General features: G+C 50.1%; 1 protein-coding gene across 2 annotated transcripts in view; it reads right to left on the bottom strand.

Moving 5' to 3' along the window:
* Positions 1–20,570, bottom strand: part of DOCK1 (dedicator of cytokinesis 1) — a 525,518-nt gene that overhangs the window by 23,876 nt on the left and 481,072 nt on the right. For both annotated transcript variants that reach the window (XM_078434961.2, XM_078434960.2), the window contains exons 39-46: positions 17,935–18,024; positions 17,012–17,116; positions 12,373–12,514; positions 12,160–12,238; positions 10,598–10,682; positions 7,546–7,632; positions 4,637–4,813; positions 3,373–3,456 (exon numbers count right to left, since the gene is read on the bottom strand). In XM_078434961.2, coding sequence (XP_078291087.2) covers positions 3,373–3,456; positions 4,637–4,813; positions 7,546–7,632; positions 10,598–10,682; positions 12,160–12,238; positions 12,373–12,514; positions 17,012–17,116; positions 17,935–18,024 — 849 coding nt within the window. The remainder of the gene's footprint in view (positions 1–3,372; positions 3,457–4,636; positions 4,814–7,545; positions 7,633–10,597; positions 10,683–12,159; positions 12,239–12,372; positions 12,515–17,011; positions 17,117–17,934; positions 18,025–20,570) is intronic.

Genomic DNA, 20,570 nt, shown 5'->3' on the forward strand with positions numbered 1-20,570 from the left:
GTTCCTGGTACCTAATGAGCCGCATGAACTTCACTTTGACAGGTGAAATTTATGGGGTATGAGAATTGATCACGTCACCAGGCCCTCGATACAACCTTCTTCTAGGATGGGATTCTGCCTCTGTTTCGTGTCTGATTGGGGCTGAACTGCAGCTGCACATAAGAAGATGCTTTATGCAAACACTCCAACACGTTGGGTGCTTAATATACAAACACAAGCCATGGAATGAGGCTTGAAGTGATCTCTGGAGACCCCGTAGTTGAGTGGGTTCCAACCTGGATGAGCATCAGAGTCTCCCAGCAGCCTCCTAAACTCTACTCCTGGAGTCCTGGTTTGCTCTGGAGCAGATCTCAGGAATCTGCATTTCTTAAAAGTTTTCCAGAGCCCAGAGAGGAGAGAGGACATCCCCAAAGGCACTCCTTGAGTCGTTCAAGGTGAGCACGCAGCCTGCTCTCCAAAGACACCCTTCTAAACAGCAGTGCTATATGTGAAGTTTGCCCCTGTGTGTCCCCTACGCAAATTCATGGCCTGCTAGCAGCACACAACATTTGGGAGCACTGCTCAGGGCTCTAGGAGCACCGGCCCTGGTGACAACAGTCACGCCTGTCATCAGCTGGGGATGACCAGTGAGTTTGGTCTTTTATCTTTGTGCATTTCAAAAGAGAAATATGTACACAACATAGAGGTTAAGTACAAGTCTGTACGGATTCATCTTTGGACACGTGGCAGGGATGCTTAACAAGGCTTTCTTGGGGAAGGACAGAGCCGTGCCTTTGAGGAAGGGGCTGGGGCTCGCTCGTGACCTGGCGTCAGCTGTAAACTTGGAAGAAGCCCACAGACGGCAGTCACTAGCTCCCACCTGGGAGAAGCATGTCAGGACCATCGTGGTTGGGGGAAGGCAAAAGCAAAATGGAGAGCTGCCTGGCCCTTAACACCCAGCCTTCACAAACGATTTTAGGCACGGAGATATGTTTATTGCACATCAGTGATGGAAACTCTGCCAACAAGTCCTTGGGATTCCCAAGAGAAAACCTCACTCTGCCCTGTTGCGAGTTTCCAGAAAAAAAACAAACCCAACATACTAACAAACAAAAACGGAAGACAGCATCCTGTTAACCCCAAACTTCTTATTTTTAATGACCGTATGACTCAATTACACCCAAGTATGAGTTTCCAAACATTTGCAAATGAAAGCAAAGTCACAGGTAATGTGTTGAATATGTATTTTTCATCACTCTTTGATTTAATGAAGTTGCTGGAAAATGGATTCCTTCTTCCAGCTTTCCTGTGAGCTGCTTTAAAATTCATCCTTTAATATAGTTATTAGGGGTGATGACATAAAGTTCTCTCTGGGGAACAAATTATTTTCCTCTGTAGGACTTGAAACTCTTAAAATCCAATTTGCTGTAAAAGCTTACAAGGAAAAAAAAAATCAATACAACTTTTGCCGACCAAACTAGTTTTTGGGTGGCAATGATTTTATAGCCTTCAATGGAGTTTGAATTTTGTGGCCTTTGGTTTCTACAACCTCTAAAATGGAATCGTTCAGGCTTTTACACTCTCTTTTTAGAAACAGAGGGAGGCTATCCACAGGAGGCTTACATTTCATGCAGAGAACCATCCTTGGCCAACAAGAGCCCTGGGCCCAGCTCCCAGGGTTTCTTATCACAAAGTAATTCCAATGCAAATAGATGCCTACAGATCTGTGGCAAGGTCACATCCATTAGGATGGCTTGTTGTAAAATACCAAACCAAAACAAAACCCGAAAATGACAACTATGGACAAAAACATGGAGGATGTGATTCCTCAAAAGATTAACAACAGAATTACCATTTGATCCAGAAATCCCACTTCTGGATATGCACACAGAAGAAATAAAAGCAAGGAAAAAACCAGATACCTGTGCACCCATGTTCATAGCAAGATTATTCGCGACCGACCCAAAGTGGAAGTAACCTAAATGTCCACCGACAGACGAATGGACAAACAAAATGTGGTCCATTCATCCAGTGGAATGCTCTTTAGCCCAAAAAAGAAGGAATTTCTGACACAGGCTACCACTTGGATGAACCTTGAAGACCTCATGCTGAGTGAAATCAACCGGTCCCGGAAGGACAAATACCACAGGACTCTACTTACACGAGGTACCTAGAATGATCAGATCCATAGAGACAGAAGGGTGGTTTCCAAGGGAGGGGAGAATGGAGGGTTAGCGAAGAGATTTTTGGCAAGATGGCAAGATGGAGGGAAGGGATGGTTGCACAACAGCGTGAATGTCCTTAATGCTGCTGAACATACTCTGAATTGGTTAAGATGTTACGTTATATGTTAGGTATATTTTATTACAAGGAAACATACGTATATTGTAAGTCGGCTCAAATCCAGAGCTCAGCCCCACTCGACCCTGAGAGGTCACACTGGCTAGCGTGCTGCTGATGAAGAAGCCACTGAGGTGAGGCTCTTGGAAGGCCAGGGTCAAAGTGACCACACAGATGTCTCCTCAGAGGTACAGCCTCACCTGTGTCAGGGCCCCAAGTGGCAGCCTGGGACCCCCGGCCCAACAAAGTGGCCTGGGGTCTGCTCCTGGCCAGGCGCAGGGTGACCCCGGCCTCCACCCTCCCTCAGCCCCCTTTACTCAGCCTGCTGTGTGGGGATTAGGTCAGCCAGTACCCTCCTCGCCGCCCCCATGAGAAAACGGAGCCTGAGAAGGTGAGCCGTCCTCAGTACACGGCAAGTGTAGACAGAGCTCCGGGAGAACCGGTCTGGATGTCCCCCCCCCGCCCACCACCAGGCTCACGAAGTGAACAAGTTACTTCCCACTGGACACAAGACACCCTCTGGACCTGTCCTTCTAAGACCAGTTCCCTCTAAGGAAAGACTCAGAGGCCTCCGGAGTAGAGAAGCACAATAATAACATAAAGAATTACAGCAGGGAGAACACAAAGGAGGACCCCCCTGCAGACCCCCACCAGGGAGAACACCACGGGTGGATGCTCTGCAGTGGCCCACCTGTGCCTCCCACTTAGGCAGCACGGGCGAGAGCGCCTTTCCAGGGACAGGCTGCGACCTCTCATATTCTATTCTGTCAACACCACACAGAGATTTTCTAGCAGAGACAGATCAGGCTCATTTGCAAGAGAGGACTTTCTGTGTGTTCAGATTCACAACTGCAGCCTAGGAGTTGAGTTAATCACGGCAGCGGTGGGGGTAGGGGTGGGGGGGGTGGTTCTCGGGGGACAAACACGGCTGCACGCATTGTGGCCGACGTCCACACTGGCTGGCATGTGTGCTGAGGTGGCCTGGGTGGATGCGGGTCTCGACTCGGCTCTTCTCCCCGCTCCGGCCCAGCTGGGAGGCCATCAGACATTTACCTGCCATGCAATCAGGTCTTTGAGCTTCTCAATCTTCTCATGGGCCTCTGGATGTTCCTGCAGGTACCGCTCCGTGAAGAAGGCCTGTGGAGACAGGGAGAGCCACTCAGCACGCCGCTCACCCGACCCACGTTTTTGCGCCTGACCCTGGGGACAGAACCGTGTATAGAACAGACCCGCCTCTCGCAGGGAATGGACCTTCCCCAGTGCTCGGCGCGAAATGTCTGGTTAGGTCCAACGCAACAAGTGGAGTGAACGAGCAGCCCGGGGGCGACGTAGGGTGGCACCTCTGTCCTTGGAAGCCAGCAAAGCCACAGGTGACCTGGATCGCTCAGCCCGCTGGGTGGCGGCTCCCCAGCCGTTTGCCTGCCCCCGACTCCCACCCTGCCCCCCGCCCTGGGCCTGCCCTACACCTAACGGCTGCTGAGGGCAGAGTGCTCCCTCCTTGCCCAGGACAGTCACTCCTGTTAGCCGGCTCTCTGGAGGTGCCCTTTTTGTCTCAGCTCTTACTCCGTCTGGACAAGGGCTCAGCACACTCTTCTGGGAAGGGCCTCGACTCTGCCATTGTTAGGTCGGGAAAACAGCCCCAGACACTAAGGAATGAATGGCCGCGGCCAAGTTCCAGACTTGAGTACTAAAACAGGGAGCGGGGCCGTCCGGGGGCCTCAGTCGATTAAATGGCCGACTCTTGATTTTGGCTCAGGCCATGATCGTGGGGGATTCCCGAGGCCCTGCTTGTGATTCTCCCTCCCTCTCTATCTGCCCTTCCCCTGCTCGTGCTGTCTGTCTCTCTCTCTCAAAATAAGTGAACTTAAAAAAATGTAGACTCCTGGTCTGGACCACACCCCGTGTCCTTGACTCCTGCTCATTCCTAATGAGATATTTTCCAGGGAGACCAGTCGTCCTTCTTCCCCTACCTCCCGTGCCCACCTATCCCAGATGTTCTAATTCTTTCGTCTTTGGCTAAAACTCTGTCTCTTGGCCTTTGATGATCCCAGAACTCTTGAAAGCCACCTGAGGGCAGCCCTGTAGAGCTCCATCAACCCAACCTGGGGGGACAGTGTCCAGGGGAGTCACGCTTGGGGTCGGGCCTGGACCTTCCACAGCCAGCACAGGGCGCCTCTGGGAGCTCCTGGCCTGGCCTTGGCGCAGTCCCTGCTGAGGTCGGTCAGTGAGAGCAGCACTCTCACTTTCAGGGCTTGGACATAAGCATCTGGAGACAGTCTGTCCCAGGACAGGGCCGTACTGCGGGCATGTCACGTGCCTTTTCATAGTTCGCAAAGCCTCCCATGACGGCAGGGTCCACGATGCCGTTGAGGAGCATGGAGAGGGGGTTGATGGGGAGGCTGGGGTCGTGCAGGTGCTGCTGAATCATGCTGTTCATCTTGTCGTTGGTCAGCTGCATGGTCTCGATGGCATTCTCCAGGGGGCTGATCTCCACCTGCGGGGAAGAAGGAAGACGTGGCTTGAGGCCAGCTGCGTCCACGGCACCGGGGGCCTCTGGTGACGAGCGTTTCCAACTGGGGCCAGGCTTCCTATTCCCCCATGCACCTTTCTTCCCGGGGGGTTTGCTGGGAAGGGTCCCTTATCACCCAAACAAGAGCAACTGGGTATTTTCGCATCGTGTCGTTGCGCATTTCCAAGGGTGTGGCCCTCACACACAACTCCCAAAGGGATCAGACGAGGCTGTCTGGCTCTGATGTGTATGTGTGCATATGTGTGTGGGTGCATGTGTGTACATGCGTGTGTGCCTGCGTGTGTTTGCACATGTGATCTGCTTGTTTAAAAATGGGTAAGGTTTTGAGAAATTTTGAGCAATCTGGCAGTGTCCCTGAGGCAGGAAGCCTAGGCACCGTGTAAGCCCCCTGTGCCTGTTTGGTCAGGGAGGCGGAGGAGGGCTCTATGCTGGTCTCTACATCAGATCCCATACCCTCTTATGAGGGAACGGCTTCACCATCCCAGGGAGAGCACATCACCACTTCCAATGGCCCCTTGTAGGAAAACCTGCCACTGGTCGGCGGGACCTTTAGTGTAGGAGGCAGGGGACTGCCGTCCATCCTGCAAATGCCCTCCTCTCTCTGGGGGCCCGCAGCTTCCTGCAAGGCCCAGCCGAGCACGCCTCGCTAGCTCAGCGCTAAGGTGTCATGAAAACACGGCCGGGTTTAAAACAGTCACGACCCCTTCCTGCCAGGCCTCTCTCTGATAGATGCTCAGCTGGGCCACAGAGCCACACCCAGGGGTGATCTCAACACACGATCATTTTGGTCCTTCCCAAAGAGGCGGGATGGGTCCCCACCCGAGCCTGGGAACCCCAGGGCCTCTGCAGCAAGGAGGAAAGCAGAACAGGCTGCTTTCTTTCTGCTGCAGCTCCCGGGTTGGGGGGGGTGGTGCTTGCTGGACAGAGGGGAGCAGGGGAAGCGGGGACTTGAGCAGGGACAAGTCTGCTCATGGCCGGTCCCAGAGTCTAGAGTGACGCTCGGAATCACTGTGGGGGAAGCCACCTGCTTTGCTGGCCCTGTGCTGCCCGGGGGCTGATGGACGGGCTGTAACACACAGAAAGGTGGCTGGCCACGTGCCAGCGGGCCCGCTGCCCCCGGGTGTCCCCGAGCCTGAACGGCACGTATCGCACGACCGCCATTGTCGCCGCATCCCTGGCTTTGTCAGACCCTGGAACGCAGCGTCCCAGCACACGGCTTTGCCAAGTCAACACAGCAGGGCGGTTTTCCATTGTGACCCACTGCTAACTCCCTGCTGAGGATCCCCTTTGCCTCAAGAAGGAACAGCTTCCTATTTTTGTCCAACAGCTAGGGCTAGCTGCCACCCCACATGCATCCCATGACGGCCCGTCCCAGGAGGCATGCACAAGGCAGGGGGGGTGGGGAGGGGTGGGGGAGGCAGGTGTCGGCAGCGGCAGCTCGGTTCTGCCGCTCTGGGATTATTCAGCTTCCAGCCTCTTAGTTTGTTAAAAATGGCAAACAGAGCCGGTGGCGGAACCACATCTTTACAGAAAGTCGGGGCTCACCCCTCTCCACTTCCGAGCTGTTAAGCGCCTTCCTCTGGAAATCTGGCTGGCTCACGAAATCCCCGATTACTGAGGGCTTTGGGCAGAGGCTCATTAGGAAGATTAGTGCCTGTTTATGCGAAGTCCCCCACTCTGTCTTCTCACACACGTACGTCACCAGCTCTAAATGGTGCCAGCAAAGGCTTGCATTTCTGCCACCTGCCACAAATCTGAGCCTTCCATCCATCAGGGCCTGCCTGGGTGCTATGGGGGACCCGGAGCGGGAGCTCCCAGAGCAGAAAATGGAAGTGCCCAAGGCAGGGACAGGCAGAGAGACCCGGGGCTCCAGAGAAGGAGGAGGGGGCACCTGGGAATGGGGGGGTGTGGATGTGGCCCAGAGCTCTGATTGGCATGGATGAGGGACACGAGGGGACACAGGGCTGAGAAGAGAGGCTCCAGCCACATTCAGGAACCAAATCAGGAGTTTCCAGGGGGCCTCCTTGTAAAGTAAATGGTAGGCACCACCCCTCTGGCTGAAAACAAAAAGCATTAGACACACGAGAAAACAGACACATTTCAGTCAGATCTCTTTATCCAGGCAAATGCCGCTCCCTGATACGTCTATAGATTCAGTAGGAATCTGCTTCTGGCTGGGGTAGAAGAGACTGCCCCATAGCTCACCACTGAGGCAAGGCAAAAAAGTTTAGCTAATGAGATGTGAGTCATTGTTTCTTTAAAAAGTGCCAGCGAGGGGTATATTCTCAAGCTATTTTTATTTGAAATGAGCAAGTACTATTAATCAAGTTGTTTGTCATGTAAATGGCAATAAAACCATCAGGAAGAAAGACCTTAAAAAGTGTATGTAAATTGCAACTTGTCTTAAACTTTTCATGTAGTTAACAGAGAGAGCTGTCAAAACAGTGCAGCGACGACTGGCTTTACATATCTCGGAAGGAGAAACGAAACCTTCGTTCTGGTTTCCTTTTGTAAGCCGGACCTGGTTGTGATCACCCAGCATTTCTGCTACAACCTTCGTGGACGAGGAGGGCTGATACCCCGAGGAACTCACGGGGTGGCTGTGGGTTAAGTCTTGTCTGACCTGGGGTCGCGGCGTGCGTACCGCACCCCGGAAGAGAGGGTATAGGACGGTCCCTTCTGGGGGGTATCCTTACCATGAAAACAGATTTGACCTCAAACCACCTTAGAATTCCAGGTAATTTGTACGCTGTGGTGTATATGGTCCTCTCGATCCACATGTTCTGCAAAGGGAACAGACACATGGTATTTGTCAGGAGAAGGGTGTGAGCGGGGTGACAATTCTCTGTGAGGCAAAGTCCTCCGGGCAGGACAGCTCTTCCCAGGACGGGTCGCAAGTGGCCCTTCCACATGCTCTGCGGGGCAGGTCTGCTCCGAGGTTAAGACCAAGGCTCTGCTTATCAGTCAGATGGTCCCACGAGGCCCAGCAGCGTCCCCTGCTTTGTTGGCCAAGGGTGCCAGCCTCTCTGACATCTGGGCAAAGAAAACAGACCAGGAGAGTCAGGGAGAGTTCTGGATGTCAAAATGAGGGAGGCTCCCTCTGAGGAAATAGATTTGTGGAAAGGCTCCAAGGAGTTCTCCGTTAGCCGTACTTTGCGTTACACTCAAAGGCAGAAAGGCTTTAAGGAAAACCTCAGTCACTTTTTCTGATACGAATCAATCCGTATTTCAGGCTTACATTTTTCTCTTGCACAACCAATGCCCATTTACATGAAAAACTAAGGATATGGAAAAAATCAGAGATGATGGCTTAAACAACTTCAGTATCGGTTGCTCAAGACTTCTTACTAAGCGTGACAAAACACGCGTATTGCCAGTAAATACCATTTTATAATCCATATTCTTCGTAGAATAGTACATTATGTATTGTGGGAAACTGCTTCAAGCCAGTAAATGTAACCGCACGCTGAGCAGAAGCCCGTGCAAGGGGTCTTACCCGCCCCCCCTTCTGCCAGCGTCCAGCTTGTGGCAGCCTCGTCCCTACAATGGGCCATCGCTGGGCAGTGTGACGCTGTCAGCAGTGGTCCTGACATAAAGAGCTGGGACAGTGGAATGTCAGCAATTCCAGAGAGCCGGACTGGATCTCAGAGAGGCTTCTATCCCTGGCTTCTGAGGCTCCAGAGGGGAGAGGGAAGGGGCCCAGCTGAGGCCTCCGTCCTGTCTCCCCAGCTAAAGCTTCTTCTGGCCCCAGGAGGCGGCTACCCCAGGTGCCTGTCCTAGAAAACAGCAGCCTGTGCCCTGAGAGCATCCGGACCACGCCTGCGGGGCGTCCCCAGGGGCCGACACAGCCGGGGTAGGGTCCCGGGATTCCACCTCGGGCTTCCTGACCAGCCAGCTCTGGCTAACTCCGGCGCTCTCTCTCCGCCTCCCTCCTCCTCTGCTAGCCCGTTGGTTCCCAGAGCCTCACCCCTTGCTGAGTGGCCACCCCGAGTGCTGGGCCAGGTGGGGACAGCCTTCCCGGTGCCCGGCCCCTGGAGCCAGGCCACCTGCAGCAGGGCCGAGCCTGGCTTCTCATGGCTGCAAAAAGCCTCATGCTTATCTGGAAGCCTTAGGCTTTATCCGGTGTGTGAAAGACTAAATCCTGTGGCTTCTGAAAGCCTCCTCCAAGTGTGAGGGCCTAACAGGGCCATTAGGGGATTTCAGGGCCATTTAGAAGGAGCACAGCCCCCGAGGCTTTAGTGCAGCCCCAAATGTCAGGAGTCTCGGTTATTCTGAGCTTTGCCCCAATTGGCTGCACACCCATCGGCAATTTGCTTGACCTCCTTGTGCCTCTTTCTTTACGGTATGAGAATATACATGACTGCTGGATATGAGAGGTGTGAGGGAAAGTCAAGAAACTGCCCGTGAATCCCACAGTCGAGAGACGCTCCATAAACGATAGTGCTGTTGCCACGGGACCCTGACGGAGACCGCCAGAGAGCCACGGCCCTCGGCGCTGGTGTCTTGATTGGGCAGTGCCTCACTCGCCCCCTCCCTATTACAGGCCACGCCACAGTGACCAGTTACCAAGTAGGCCCGGGATGCCGGCATTAACCAAGAAGCACGGTCTTCGTTTGGAGAAACCGGCGTGCTACGTGGGAAAGACTAGAATTCACGGAATGCAAGCTCCAGCGGACACACAGGAAACGGCTCGGGGCAGGAAGGGCCTTCCAGCGCTGTGACTGGACACTGTGACGCGTTGCCCTGAGGTCCGAAGAGTCCGGGAAACTTAGGGCTTCAAGGGGAGGCTGGGTAGAGGCAACTTTGCTGGAAGGGCTCCAAACTTCTCTCCAGGCCAGCAGCGGGGTGTAAGTGACCTTTCACCTTCTGTACCCCTCCTGACTGCAGGCAGGGGGACGTGGCTCCCAGCAGTGCCACCGGTCCCCCACCGAGGGTCCCCGTGGCCAATGCCTCCCTGTCTAGGGATTTCCAGAGGAGGCTTACAGGGCAGAAGGAGGGAGAAATGTTAACGTTTAAAAAAACTGTGCTTTATCTCAAAGAATTGACTTATTCTTTGCAAATGGAATCCATTCAACCAGCTGTAGGCGCATTTTTTAAAAGGCTGCAAAAATCTGTGCTAACATTTCCGTGACTAATGCAGGGGACAGACATTTGGCAGCGTGTGATTGGTTGTCACAACTAGGGAGGTGCCACCAGCATCGATCAGGTAGAGGGTCAGGGATGCTGTGGCCCCGTCACAGAGAATTACCCGCCCATGACTCGGGTGTCCGGGCGTACCCGTTACCTTGTGCTTCAGGGAAATTCAGGCGTTGGACAGCGAGCATCTGGGTCTCTGCCCTGCTCACCTCTGACTGCTTGTCATCTGCAAATAGCTGCATAAAGGGCTCGGCCCCTCCGTGTGCCTGTTTGTATCAGAGGCACCACCAGCAGGGTGTTCCCGGCCCCGGGGGCCCAGACGAGACAACTCAGAGAAGTCCAGGAGGGAAGCAAGTGTGCCCGGGGCGCAAGAAGTGGGACCACAGCACTTGCCCTTTCTGATAACTTGGAAGGCCTTGGCCACATCCTTCGTGAGATGTTCATCATTTCATTACATTTGAAGGGGTTAGGGTTTGGTTTTGGGATTTCTGCACCCAGGCCACAAAGACCTCTAACGCTGCACCGTGCTCGCCTTTGAGGCCCGTTCTCCACCGGCAGTTTTGCGGGCGGCGGGATGAGTTCTTTGGGGTTTTTTTGGTTGTTGTTTCTTACCGCAAATTCATTGTCTGGGTTTTTCTCTCCCTTGCGGATCGGCCGAGAATATTCAAATCGCTGGACCTCGTTCACCCTGTAAAAACTGTATAGAGACAGATACATCGTTAGACATTTAACCCCCAAAGCGGCTGATCTGCTTTCAGACGTGGGGTCTGGCCTGGCGACAGGTCACTGCATCCCTTAAAATATCCCCAACCTTGACCCGGAGCGATGGCTGTGGCTTTCTCTCCCCGCCAGGCTTGGAAGAGAGATGTTGGCGGGTGGAAAAATTACCCTGAGGTTTTGCCTCTTCCCTGTCCCTGGAAACCTTCTGGGGAGAAAAGATGCTGAGTAAGAGACGGGCACACACAGAGAAGAGGGGAAGCAAGGAGGGTGGAAACAGGCCTGAGCTCCCCGCTCTTGTGTTTCCTACTTCAACATCTTAATTCATAATTTATCACTTTCATATAGTGAATCCACAATTAGTTATTAATAAGTTATTAAAAAATTTTAAAGTATGTGTTTATTATTTCTAAAAAGGCCTTGTGTACCTGGATTTCAGGTCTACAGAAGGCAGGGCCTACAAGCAGCGACACATGAATGCATGGTACAGGCGTGTACCTTCTGTCCCTGGGGAGGGGGAGGCTTCCACACGTATACGAGAGCCCGACTTACTCGTCCCCTGCACTGAAAGGCAGGTGGCCTCCCCACATCACAGGGAAGCAGCTAAGCATAAGCTGCCGTTCACCATTTGCTCCAATGCCTCTTGCTGAGACAGACTGTGGCAAACCTCAAAATGTGTGCCTTGTGGAAGCAATCGTTCATCGATACAGAACCCTGGCTGCCTTTCCATTATGGCTAACGAGAGGTTAAAGAGAGGAGAGTGAATTCTGAGGAAGAACACAACCCACCAGACTTCAGGATACGAAAGAAACAGATTCGAAGCACTATCAGGCCGTTGAAGAGGTTAATTTCTTAACCAGAACATGCATCACATAGAAAAGAAAATTCTTAATATCAAAGAAACATCTAAAGCAGAGTGTTTCGACAGCATCGCTAAGTCGGGTGCAGTTCAACGGAGAGGCACAAAACCTCAGATTTGGGTAGCCGACTAGTGAGTCTAAAAATCTGCCTTATGATCCCATGTTATACAATCGTGGTGGTGCAGGGGTAAAGGGGTTCTGCACCCAAAAAAAGCAAATGTCCCAATCCCTTTTCCTGTCACACCGCGTGCAAACAGTCCGGCCCTCCCCACGCACGGGGACTCAGAGGTACTGGGCGTGGGGCTGGGTGGGTCACACGGAGACCAGAGTGCCCCCTCCGCCCTCCCAAGTTTTCCCGGCCTCCCCACATCAGGAAAGGAATAGTTCTGGTACCCTCCGGCAACACATTACTAACTTCTTCCCTCACTGTTTTGATGCTCAAAATAATTTGCTTCTCTTGCTCTTCAAAGTAAACAGAGCATCTGGAAAGCTCACCAAAGCCTAAAATCCATCCTTTCGAGGGGGAAATTCTTAGTAAGAGATCTGTGCACAGTCTTTCATCATCCGTATGCTGGGCAGCAGGAATGGGACGCTCACCTTACGATCTGCTCTGACACAGGCCGGTGAAATTTCGGGGGCAGGTCGAGTTTGGGCTTTACGGTGAAGCACTGAATGTCTAAGGGTGAAGAGGGTTAAGGATCACAAGGCAGCATGGACATGAGGCATGACAACGCCCCCAAGTACACCCAACCACCCAGGCGCACGGCGCTGAGATCGCATCCTGTCCCGCGGGGTTGTCTTAAAGGATACATTGGCCAGGCGAGTTTTTGATGTCGTCGCCTGGGGGAGATGTCGTCTTCATTTTCTCTGCGTTGGGGAACTGAGTTAAGAGGCGAGCTTCAAAATCTTCCCTGCGTTCGTACTCCTTCCCTCGGTAAATGAAAACTTTCCCCTGGAAACAGTGACATTCATTAAATAACACCACGGGGGAAGGTCAGGACAAGCTCACACACAAATGCACTGGTTTTCAAAATCTGCTTGAGAGTTTTCTTTAAAAAGCCATTGAATTGAAAAACAGCTTGTAATTACACTGGCCTTATTAATCAAGAACACACAAACAGGAGCCACATAAGTTAATAGTGTTTACGAAGCACTGAACACATTACCAAAGTCGGCGGGTGGATTTCAGCCTTAACAGTGACAATCAACCAAAATAACCACCAAGAACCAAGTGAGCAATCAGGGCCCACCCTCTAGTGGGCATGAGGTGGCGAGAGAGGGTAAAAGCACCAGGGCAAGGGCATCACGGTGTCCTAATTAAATAGCTTTCATCCTGCCGAGAGGAATTTAAGAGAGCATGAGATTGAGGTGCGGCCTCAGAGCCTGAGTACGATGTTCCCAGCTGTCTCCTAGAGGACACAGCCAAGCGACCAGCAGAACCACAGGGAAAGGGGTCTAGAACAAAGTAGGGAGGTGTGAGGACCGCGGCCTCCCCAGTGGGGAGAGACCGGAGGCCGATGGGAGGAATGCCCTCACTGCCCCTTCAGTGCTGTACCAACAATTACCCAGTGATGAATGACAGGTTCAACATCAGAGTTCTCCTTCTAAAGACTGGCTTTTGGGGGCGTCCGGGTGGCTCAGTCAATTAAGCATCCGGCTTTAGCTCAGGTCATGAACTTGGGGTTCGTGAGTTTGAGCCCCGCGTCGGGCTCGGTGCTGACAGCTCAGAGCCTGGAGCCTGCTTTGGATTCTGTGACTCCCTCTCTCTCTCTCTCCCTCCTTCACTTGCACTATATCTCTCTCTGTCTCAAAAATAAATAAAGATTAAAAAAAAAAAAACCTGGCTACTGTCCATCTCAAATGACACGTTGTCACCTCCATAAATTCCAAGCTGGAGAGTCCCTCTGGGGGTGGTGTTAGATGGCGGGGTGACCTCGGGGGTGGGTGTTAGGCCGGTGAGCCTTCTTCCTTACGCAGGCTGCCTTGTTGAGGCCATTTCTGTCCAGGTGTGACACAGTCACTCAGTAAACATACCTCTAAGGGATTTTCGGATTCTAAGATGTAAAAGTTCTGTGAACCTTCACAGATTCATCAGTGTCTTCTGAGCGTCAACTGAGTCATAGAAAGGTGGCAATGGGCGATGCGACACTACCATTGACTGTGGGGCCTACACCCCCGGCCCCCCAACATCCTGCCTCACCCCTAGGGCTGTCTGACCCTAAAGGAAGATGGCAACAAGGAAAAGGCGCCAAGGGACCGAAGAAACAGGAGGCTGGGGGCCGATGCTTTTCCTCACAGGATCTGTCGGCTGGGCAAGAGGCCCAGCCTGGCTGGTCATGAGTCAGGTGCAGCCCTGGTATCCGTCCTGACCCAGGCTGGCCAGGTGCCAGAGCGGAGGAAAGGCAGAAAGCCCACAGAATAGCACCCCACGGAATATTCTTACGCTTACCTCCTAGAGACTGAGTTCGAAGTCAAACTAAAATTTGTCTAATTAATGAATTTTCAAAAGATAAAGAGAGATCCTATGGTACTCAATTTCTTTCCTTTCCTAGTCCCAACTTATTCTGGGTCCCCATAAATCACTAAAGAAGGAACAGTTTAAGAATTGAGTATTTTTTTCACTTTGTGCTTAGGTATGTCTTAAAGTACCCATTATAGAAGAAAAATGTTCTCTTTCTCTAAAAAAATAATGTCAAGCAGAAACCAAAGTAATATGTAGCCTTAATTAGAAATATAAATACACAGTGTGGGCATCTTTTAAAGCTATATAAAGCCAAACATTTCAGAAATTCAGGAAGATTTAATGTATTAACAGGCCACTACAAAACTCGCATGAATTTATTATGCTTTACACTAGAAGAAAGACATAATAATAAAATGTATGTAAAGACTTTAATAGAAAAACACTAGTGAGTTATAGATGAAAGCACTACTAACATTTTCTAGAAATGTCAATTATTTTGCATTCTGAAGCAGTCCCTTCAAACATGAAAACAAGGGGGAAATGTATATGTAGTCAAAGATATTTATTCCTTGGAAGAACCATAAATATTAACATGAAAGCAAACAAACAACCAAAAAGGCAAACCCAAAAGCCAACGAGACTAATTCTTAAAGAAAAACAAAGCAAAAGGGACAGTTAGTTCCCCAGGGGCATTAAACAGCCAAACATTTTCCCCGAGTTTTTGTAACCGCTGATGTCATTGTCAGATTGACCCCTGCCAGGGGATCTGTGAAGCATAATAAATATACTGCTATAGTCCTGCGGAATTATTCAGGTGTGGCGGAGAAGTCAGTTCAATATTAATCATGCCCGTTAAACTCTTTATTCACACTTTGCATTGTGTCCTTTTGACAGGGGAGATGACCCAGTGCGGTCCCCAGAGCACACACATCGTGTGTGCCCTCCCAGCCCACTTACACGCCAGGCATCCATTGGCTCAGGGACCGCAAAGGGCCCGCCCCGCCCACCGGCACGTCAGGAAGCCAGGGCAGAGCATAGTGAGTAGTGGGAAGTCACAGCACTGTCCTCAGAGGGCCACACACACTGTTAACACCTCAGCACAGCCATGATTTAGGCTCGATCTCTCTCTTAGAGACACATACATGGGGTCACACATACAGATTTATACACCTTAATGAAAGCCTTTAACAACGTCAACTCCAAGCTCATAATATTCTTCAGCTTGGTTTTTTATTTACATATAGTCAATTTCAGGGGCCCCTGGGTGGCTTAGTTGGTTAAGCGTCGGACTCTTGGAACTCGGCTCAGGTCATGGTCTCATGGTTCATGGGATTGAGCCCCACGTCAGGCTCTGCGCTGACAGCACAAGGCCTGCTTGGGATTCTCTCTCTCTCTCTCTCTCTCTCTCTCTCTCTCTCTCTATCTCTCAGAATAAATAAACTTCTTAAAAATAAAAATAAAATGTAGTTAACTTCAAAATCCTCCCTAATTTAGGGCTCATAACCAAATGTCCTTTATTCATTCTTTGGGAAGAAGATTTTCTCCAAAATCTGGGTCTCTGGTCAACTGCTGTCCCGGGCATGTGGTGCCACAGCTACACGAGGAAAGCTGAGGTGTCAAGGAGAGAGGACACACCAGCAGGGACAGGGTAGGGACAGATGCCCCAGTCACCCCAGACCTTGAGTGAGTGGACAAATCCACAGGTCACATTCTGAAGCAGACCAGACCTGGGAGGCTCACTTGTTGATGTCATATCAACAATGACAGGTCCTCAGCAAGTAAGTCCTTCCTGCTGGTGGCAGCATGAAGGGACGTCAGGAACGTCTGTGCAGTCAGAACCACCAGGGTCAAAGGAACACAGCTCCGGGACTAGGAAAATCTCCTTCCTGGATCTAACTGCCCCACACAGCTATGCTCTAGACAAGAGATCCCGCTTTCCCCAAACCAGAGGAATCACCTGTGGTCTCCCAGAATAAGAGAAAACCATGTGCCTTCAAAAAATGTCTTAAGAAATGACAGGAAGTCATGGCCCATTGGTCAATGGTATCCAAGAGAAACTTTAAACAATTCTACTAGTAGGTCAAGCAGCATTTAATTACACAATTTCTCCTCTGGCCTCATGAGTGCTAAGAAATGGGCATTTGGCTGACGATCACAGTATTTCTTCAATCCCGTGTCAAACAGCACATGCCTATCAAAGGAATGGAAGGTGATTCAGAGTCCCCAGCAATGTGGCCGGAAAAATCCCCTTACAATTTCTCACATAATTAAAAATACTCATGTTCACGGCAGTATGATTCACCATAGCCGAAACAACTCAAGTGTCCATTGAAGGACGAATGGATCAACAAAACTGTGGTATATCTATACAACGGAATACTCGGCCATAAAAAGAAGTGACATTCAGATTCATGCTCCCACATGGATAAACCGTGAAGACAGTATGTCAAGGGAAAAAGGTCAGACACGAGAGGGCAAAGAGTGTATGATTTCACTTTATGAGGTACCTAGAAAAGGCAAATTCATAGAGACAGGAAGTAGAACGGTGCTGCCAGGGGCTGAGAGGTGAGGGAACGTGGAGTCACTGTTGTCCTGGGTACAGAATTTCAGGATGGAAAGATGAAAAAGTTCCAGAGATGGATGATGGCACAACAATGTGAATGTGCTTAGTGCCACTGAACCGTACCCTTAAAATTGGTTAAGGTGGCAAATTTTATGTCACCTGTATTTTACCACAATTTAAAAAACACACCTAAATCTCTGAAGGAGAGTTCTGTTTAGGGAAGTTCAGATGGAAAGCTTATATGCAACCAAAGAAAATGTTATCAGCCCTTCTCTCACACCCTAAGCTAAGCGCAAAGCTGTTAAGAGTACAGAGTCAGACTGCGACCCACGGATGCAAAGTCCAAATCGTCCCTCAGAATGGGAAGGGGCTCTCTGCCCAGGCAGCAATCTTGGCTTCGATGAAACAGAATCAAAATTTACCCGAAGGAATGTGGGGAATCCTTGTCCGTAGTAGCCAACAGCGAAATAGTCAGGCTTAGGTCTTATCACTTTGACGATGTTTTCATAAAACTGAGCCTGTTTTTTCTGAAAGGAAGAAAGAACATTTCAGGTTTGAATAGTGCATTTGAGCATTTGTTCTTCTAGAATCTTCCAGCGGGCTCTACAAGCTTTGGCAATTCCAGTTGGGTGGGAGGGTGACGATGAGGGAGGTGCCACGCACCTGGTACATCTGGATACCTCGACGCACGGCTTGGACAGAATTTGTCCCTCACCCCCAGTGTTGAGCAGGGAATCTGCCCAAAAGAGCGAAACTCAGTAACCAGTATGATTTATCTGTGTTCTCAAAAACCAAAGAGGTGCCACAGAAATGGTTTTCCTTCTGATTAAGTGGCTGGTCTTTAGTATTTTAAAAACTGGTATCAGTTAGATACTGGGCCACATTAAAGAGGAATTTAAAAGGGCAGAATTCTGGTCTAAATTAATGATAAATATTATATATGCCATCATAAAGTAGATCTGCTGAATACAAACAGTGTCTGTAGCAGGAGAAAGGTCTGGGTTACTCTCCCTTCACCCACCTACCTTGTAGACGGGGTCAGTTTTAAATCAGCAGAGGTTCTCAGAGACTCTGGGGCCACCAAGAGCTCTGTACATGTGGGGTCAGCGGTTGTTTACAGCTTTAGTCTGGTTACCAAAGCTCAGTTGGGAATAAACGTGAGTGCTCGTGAGCCAGAATCGGTCAGCAAATACATCAAGACTCTCATCCTGGACAAAATGGGGGACCATGGCCAAGCCCACAGAAGGCCTGAGGGGAATCTCAACGTCAAAACGGGAAGGGAAATCCCAGAAAAACAAGTGTGGATTGCCTGTGTTTACTTAACTAGAAAGAAAAGAAGACCTACCAGCAATTCGCCGAGTTGTTCGTAATCAAACATCTCGTTTTCATACTGTTCAGCAAGTTCCTTACCCAGAGCAATGGCCTCCTCCCACATCTGTGAAGAAAAAGAAAGAGAAACTCAAACCTGAATCATGCAGTCAAGGAATGAAATAGTAATACAACTGTTCATAAGAAAACAATTTGGAAATACGCTTGCTGAATATGAAAACACTACGAGAATAATGTGGGAAAAATACAAATATTTTCTAGAGGCTCATGACCAGATGTCAGTTGACTAAACTTGTCCACTACTGGCTCATCAGTCACGCCTCTGCCCAGGGTCAAAGCAGTCTGCTGGCCGGTTCTGGCCTGCTCCATCTACTTCCCACTGCCAGGGAAGGTCTCTGATGCCGATCCATCGGAGCGGCCGGTTAGCCGGGGGTAGGAACCACGGGGCTACGAGAGGCTACAGGGAGCCTGGTTTTGCGATTTTCCCAAATCATCCCATTGAATAAACACAACAGTGGACTGTCAGTAAGAACAGGATGTCTTTCAATGCTAAATTAAAGCTTGCAACAAGCTGCTTTACGTGTGCAAATACTGTGAGGCTTTAAAGCCTGCCATCATTTTGCAAGGGGGAACTTTCTGTGGTAGTAGTTTGAAAGTAGGTTTCCAATCAAGTAACTGACTTATTAGAAGGCTGATAGACTTTGGCGTATGTGGAATAATTAATGGATACATATACTAAGACCTGAATTTCCCTTCTTTTTCTTGGGAAAAATAAAGTGGTGGACTTGAGAAGAATATGTTACATATGGAGGAACCACCTCCTCCAGGAAGCCTTTCTGGACGCCAACTCTCCGTGTGCTCCCACGATGACCCAGGATCCTCTGACTTCCAACCTGGTGGTAATGTACTGAAACAGGAGTGCTTCTCTGTCATTCCTCCTTAGAGACCACAGGCCCCTTGAGGGTAGGAACTGAGCATTATTAAAACCTCTGGACCACAGCTGAAGGCCTACTGAAGAATGTTTACTAGAAGAACTGAAGATTATTGATTTAGAATCGGGAAAGCACCACACCAGTCCACATAACGTTTCCCCAGCCAGGAAACGCCCACTTCTTGATGGCTACCATTCCCACAAGATGGTGGCCACTAAAGTCAGGACAAGGGATTCTGAGCTTGCTGTCTGTCCAGCAAGTTCCTTGCCTCATTGGGTGGGTACTTCATCATACCCATTTTGCAGATAAGAAAGTTGGGGGTCAGACAGGTCAGTAACTGGCCCAAGGGCACAGAGAGGTGTACTTGGCCCAACCTGATCTTTTTCTAAAACTCTTCCTTTTCATGAATGTATTAGTTTGGGTTGCTATAATAAAATGCCATTGATGGGGTGGCTTAAACAACATTTATTTCTCACTGTTCTAGAAGCTTGGAAGCTCAGGATCAAGGTGCAGGCAGATTCCGTTCTTGGTGAGGGCCTTCCTCCTGACTTGTAGAACACCACTTTCTCACTATGTGCTCACAGAGCTTTGAGAGAGGGCTCTCTTCCTCTTCTCAGAAGAGCAGTGATTCCTATCATGGGGGCCACCCCTACGTATGACCCGATAGAAACACAACTACCTCCCAAAGGCCTCATCTCCAAAGACAATCACGCGGTGGTCCAAAGTAAGAATTCGGTGGGGGCAGGGAGGAAACACAAACATTCAGCCCGTTACAATGACCGTGTCCTAGCCCTTCCGGCTTCTCTCACTCCCTCCTGCTCGGATGGGTTTAAAAGGATACTTTGGGGCACCTGGGGACCCCAGTAGGTGAAGCATCTGGCTCTCGATTTCACCTTAGGTCACGATCTTACAGTTCAGGAGTCGAAATCCCATGGCAGGCTTTGTGCTAACAGCACAGAACCTGCTTGGGATTCTCTCTCCCTCGGTCTCTCTGCCCCTCCCCCACTGAGTGTGCGCACTCTCTCTCTCTCTCAACACAAATAAATAAATAAATAAATAAATAAATAAATAAATAAATAAACTTTATAGATAGATAAAAACTAGTCATGAATTCCAGGTTCCCACTGAGAACACAAGTGACCGGCTCCCATACTGGGCACACCCCCATCCCCAAACACCCATCTGCCGGTTGGTCTTTGCTTCTTCTGAGTAGAATGACCCCATCGAGGGCCTTACTTATTACTGAACAGCCCAACAGACTTAAAATACTCTTTATAGCTACTACTTAAATAAACCATCTGCTATTTTTTTATGAGAAAAAAAAGCTCTTCTGGAATGAGGGTTATACTTTAACAATTTGAAAGACAAAAATAAAAATAAGCCCAGAGTAGAAAAAGATTTCTGAGATGGGACCAGCACCCAGGAAAGAGAGAAAGTGGCCAAGATGCCCTTCCTGGGTCCACACACACTGTTCCCTTCCCAGAGCTGCCACTGTCTCCATCCCGCTGGCGCTTTCAGAGATGCCTTGCATTCTGGGATTATTTTAATCTCCTGTTCCAGATCCTCCTCGGGTCCTCTGCCGGGGCCCAAGCTCACATTTCTAGGAAGGGAAAACCTCTCTCGCACTTTCAATGTCTTTTTTAAGCTCCAGTAACCAATTCCTCCCTTAGAGTATTTCCATTTCAAAGAAAACTTTAACTTGTGATTCTTGGTCACAGGA

Source organism: Panthera onca, chromosome D2 (genome assembly GCF_046562875.1).
Source record: "Panthera onca isolate mPanOnc1 chromosome D2, mPanOnc1 haplotype 2, whole genome shotgun sequence".
NCBI lineage: Eukaryota > Metazoa > Chordata > Mammalia > Carnivora > Felidae > Panthera > Panthera onca.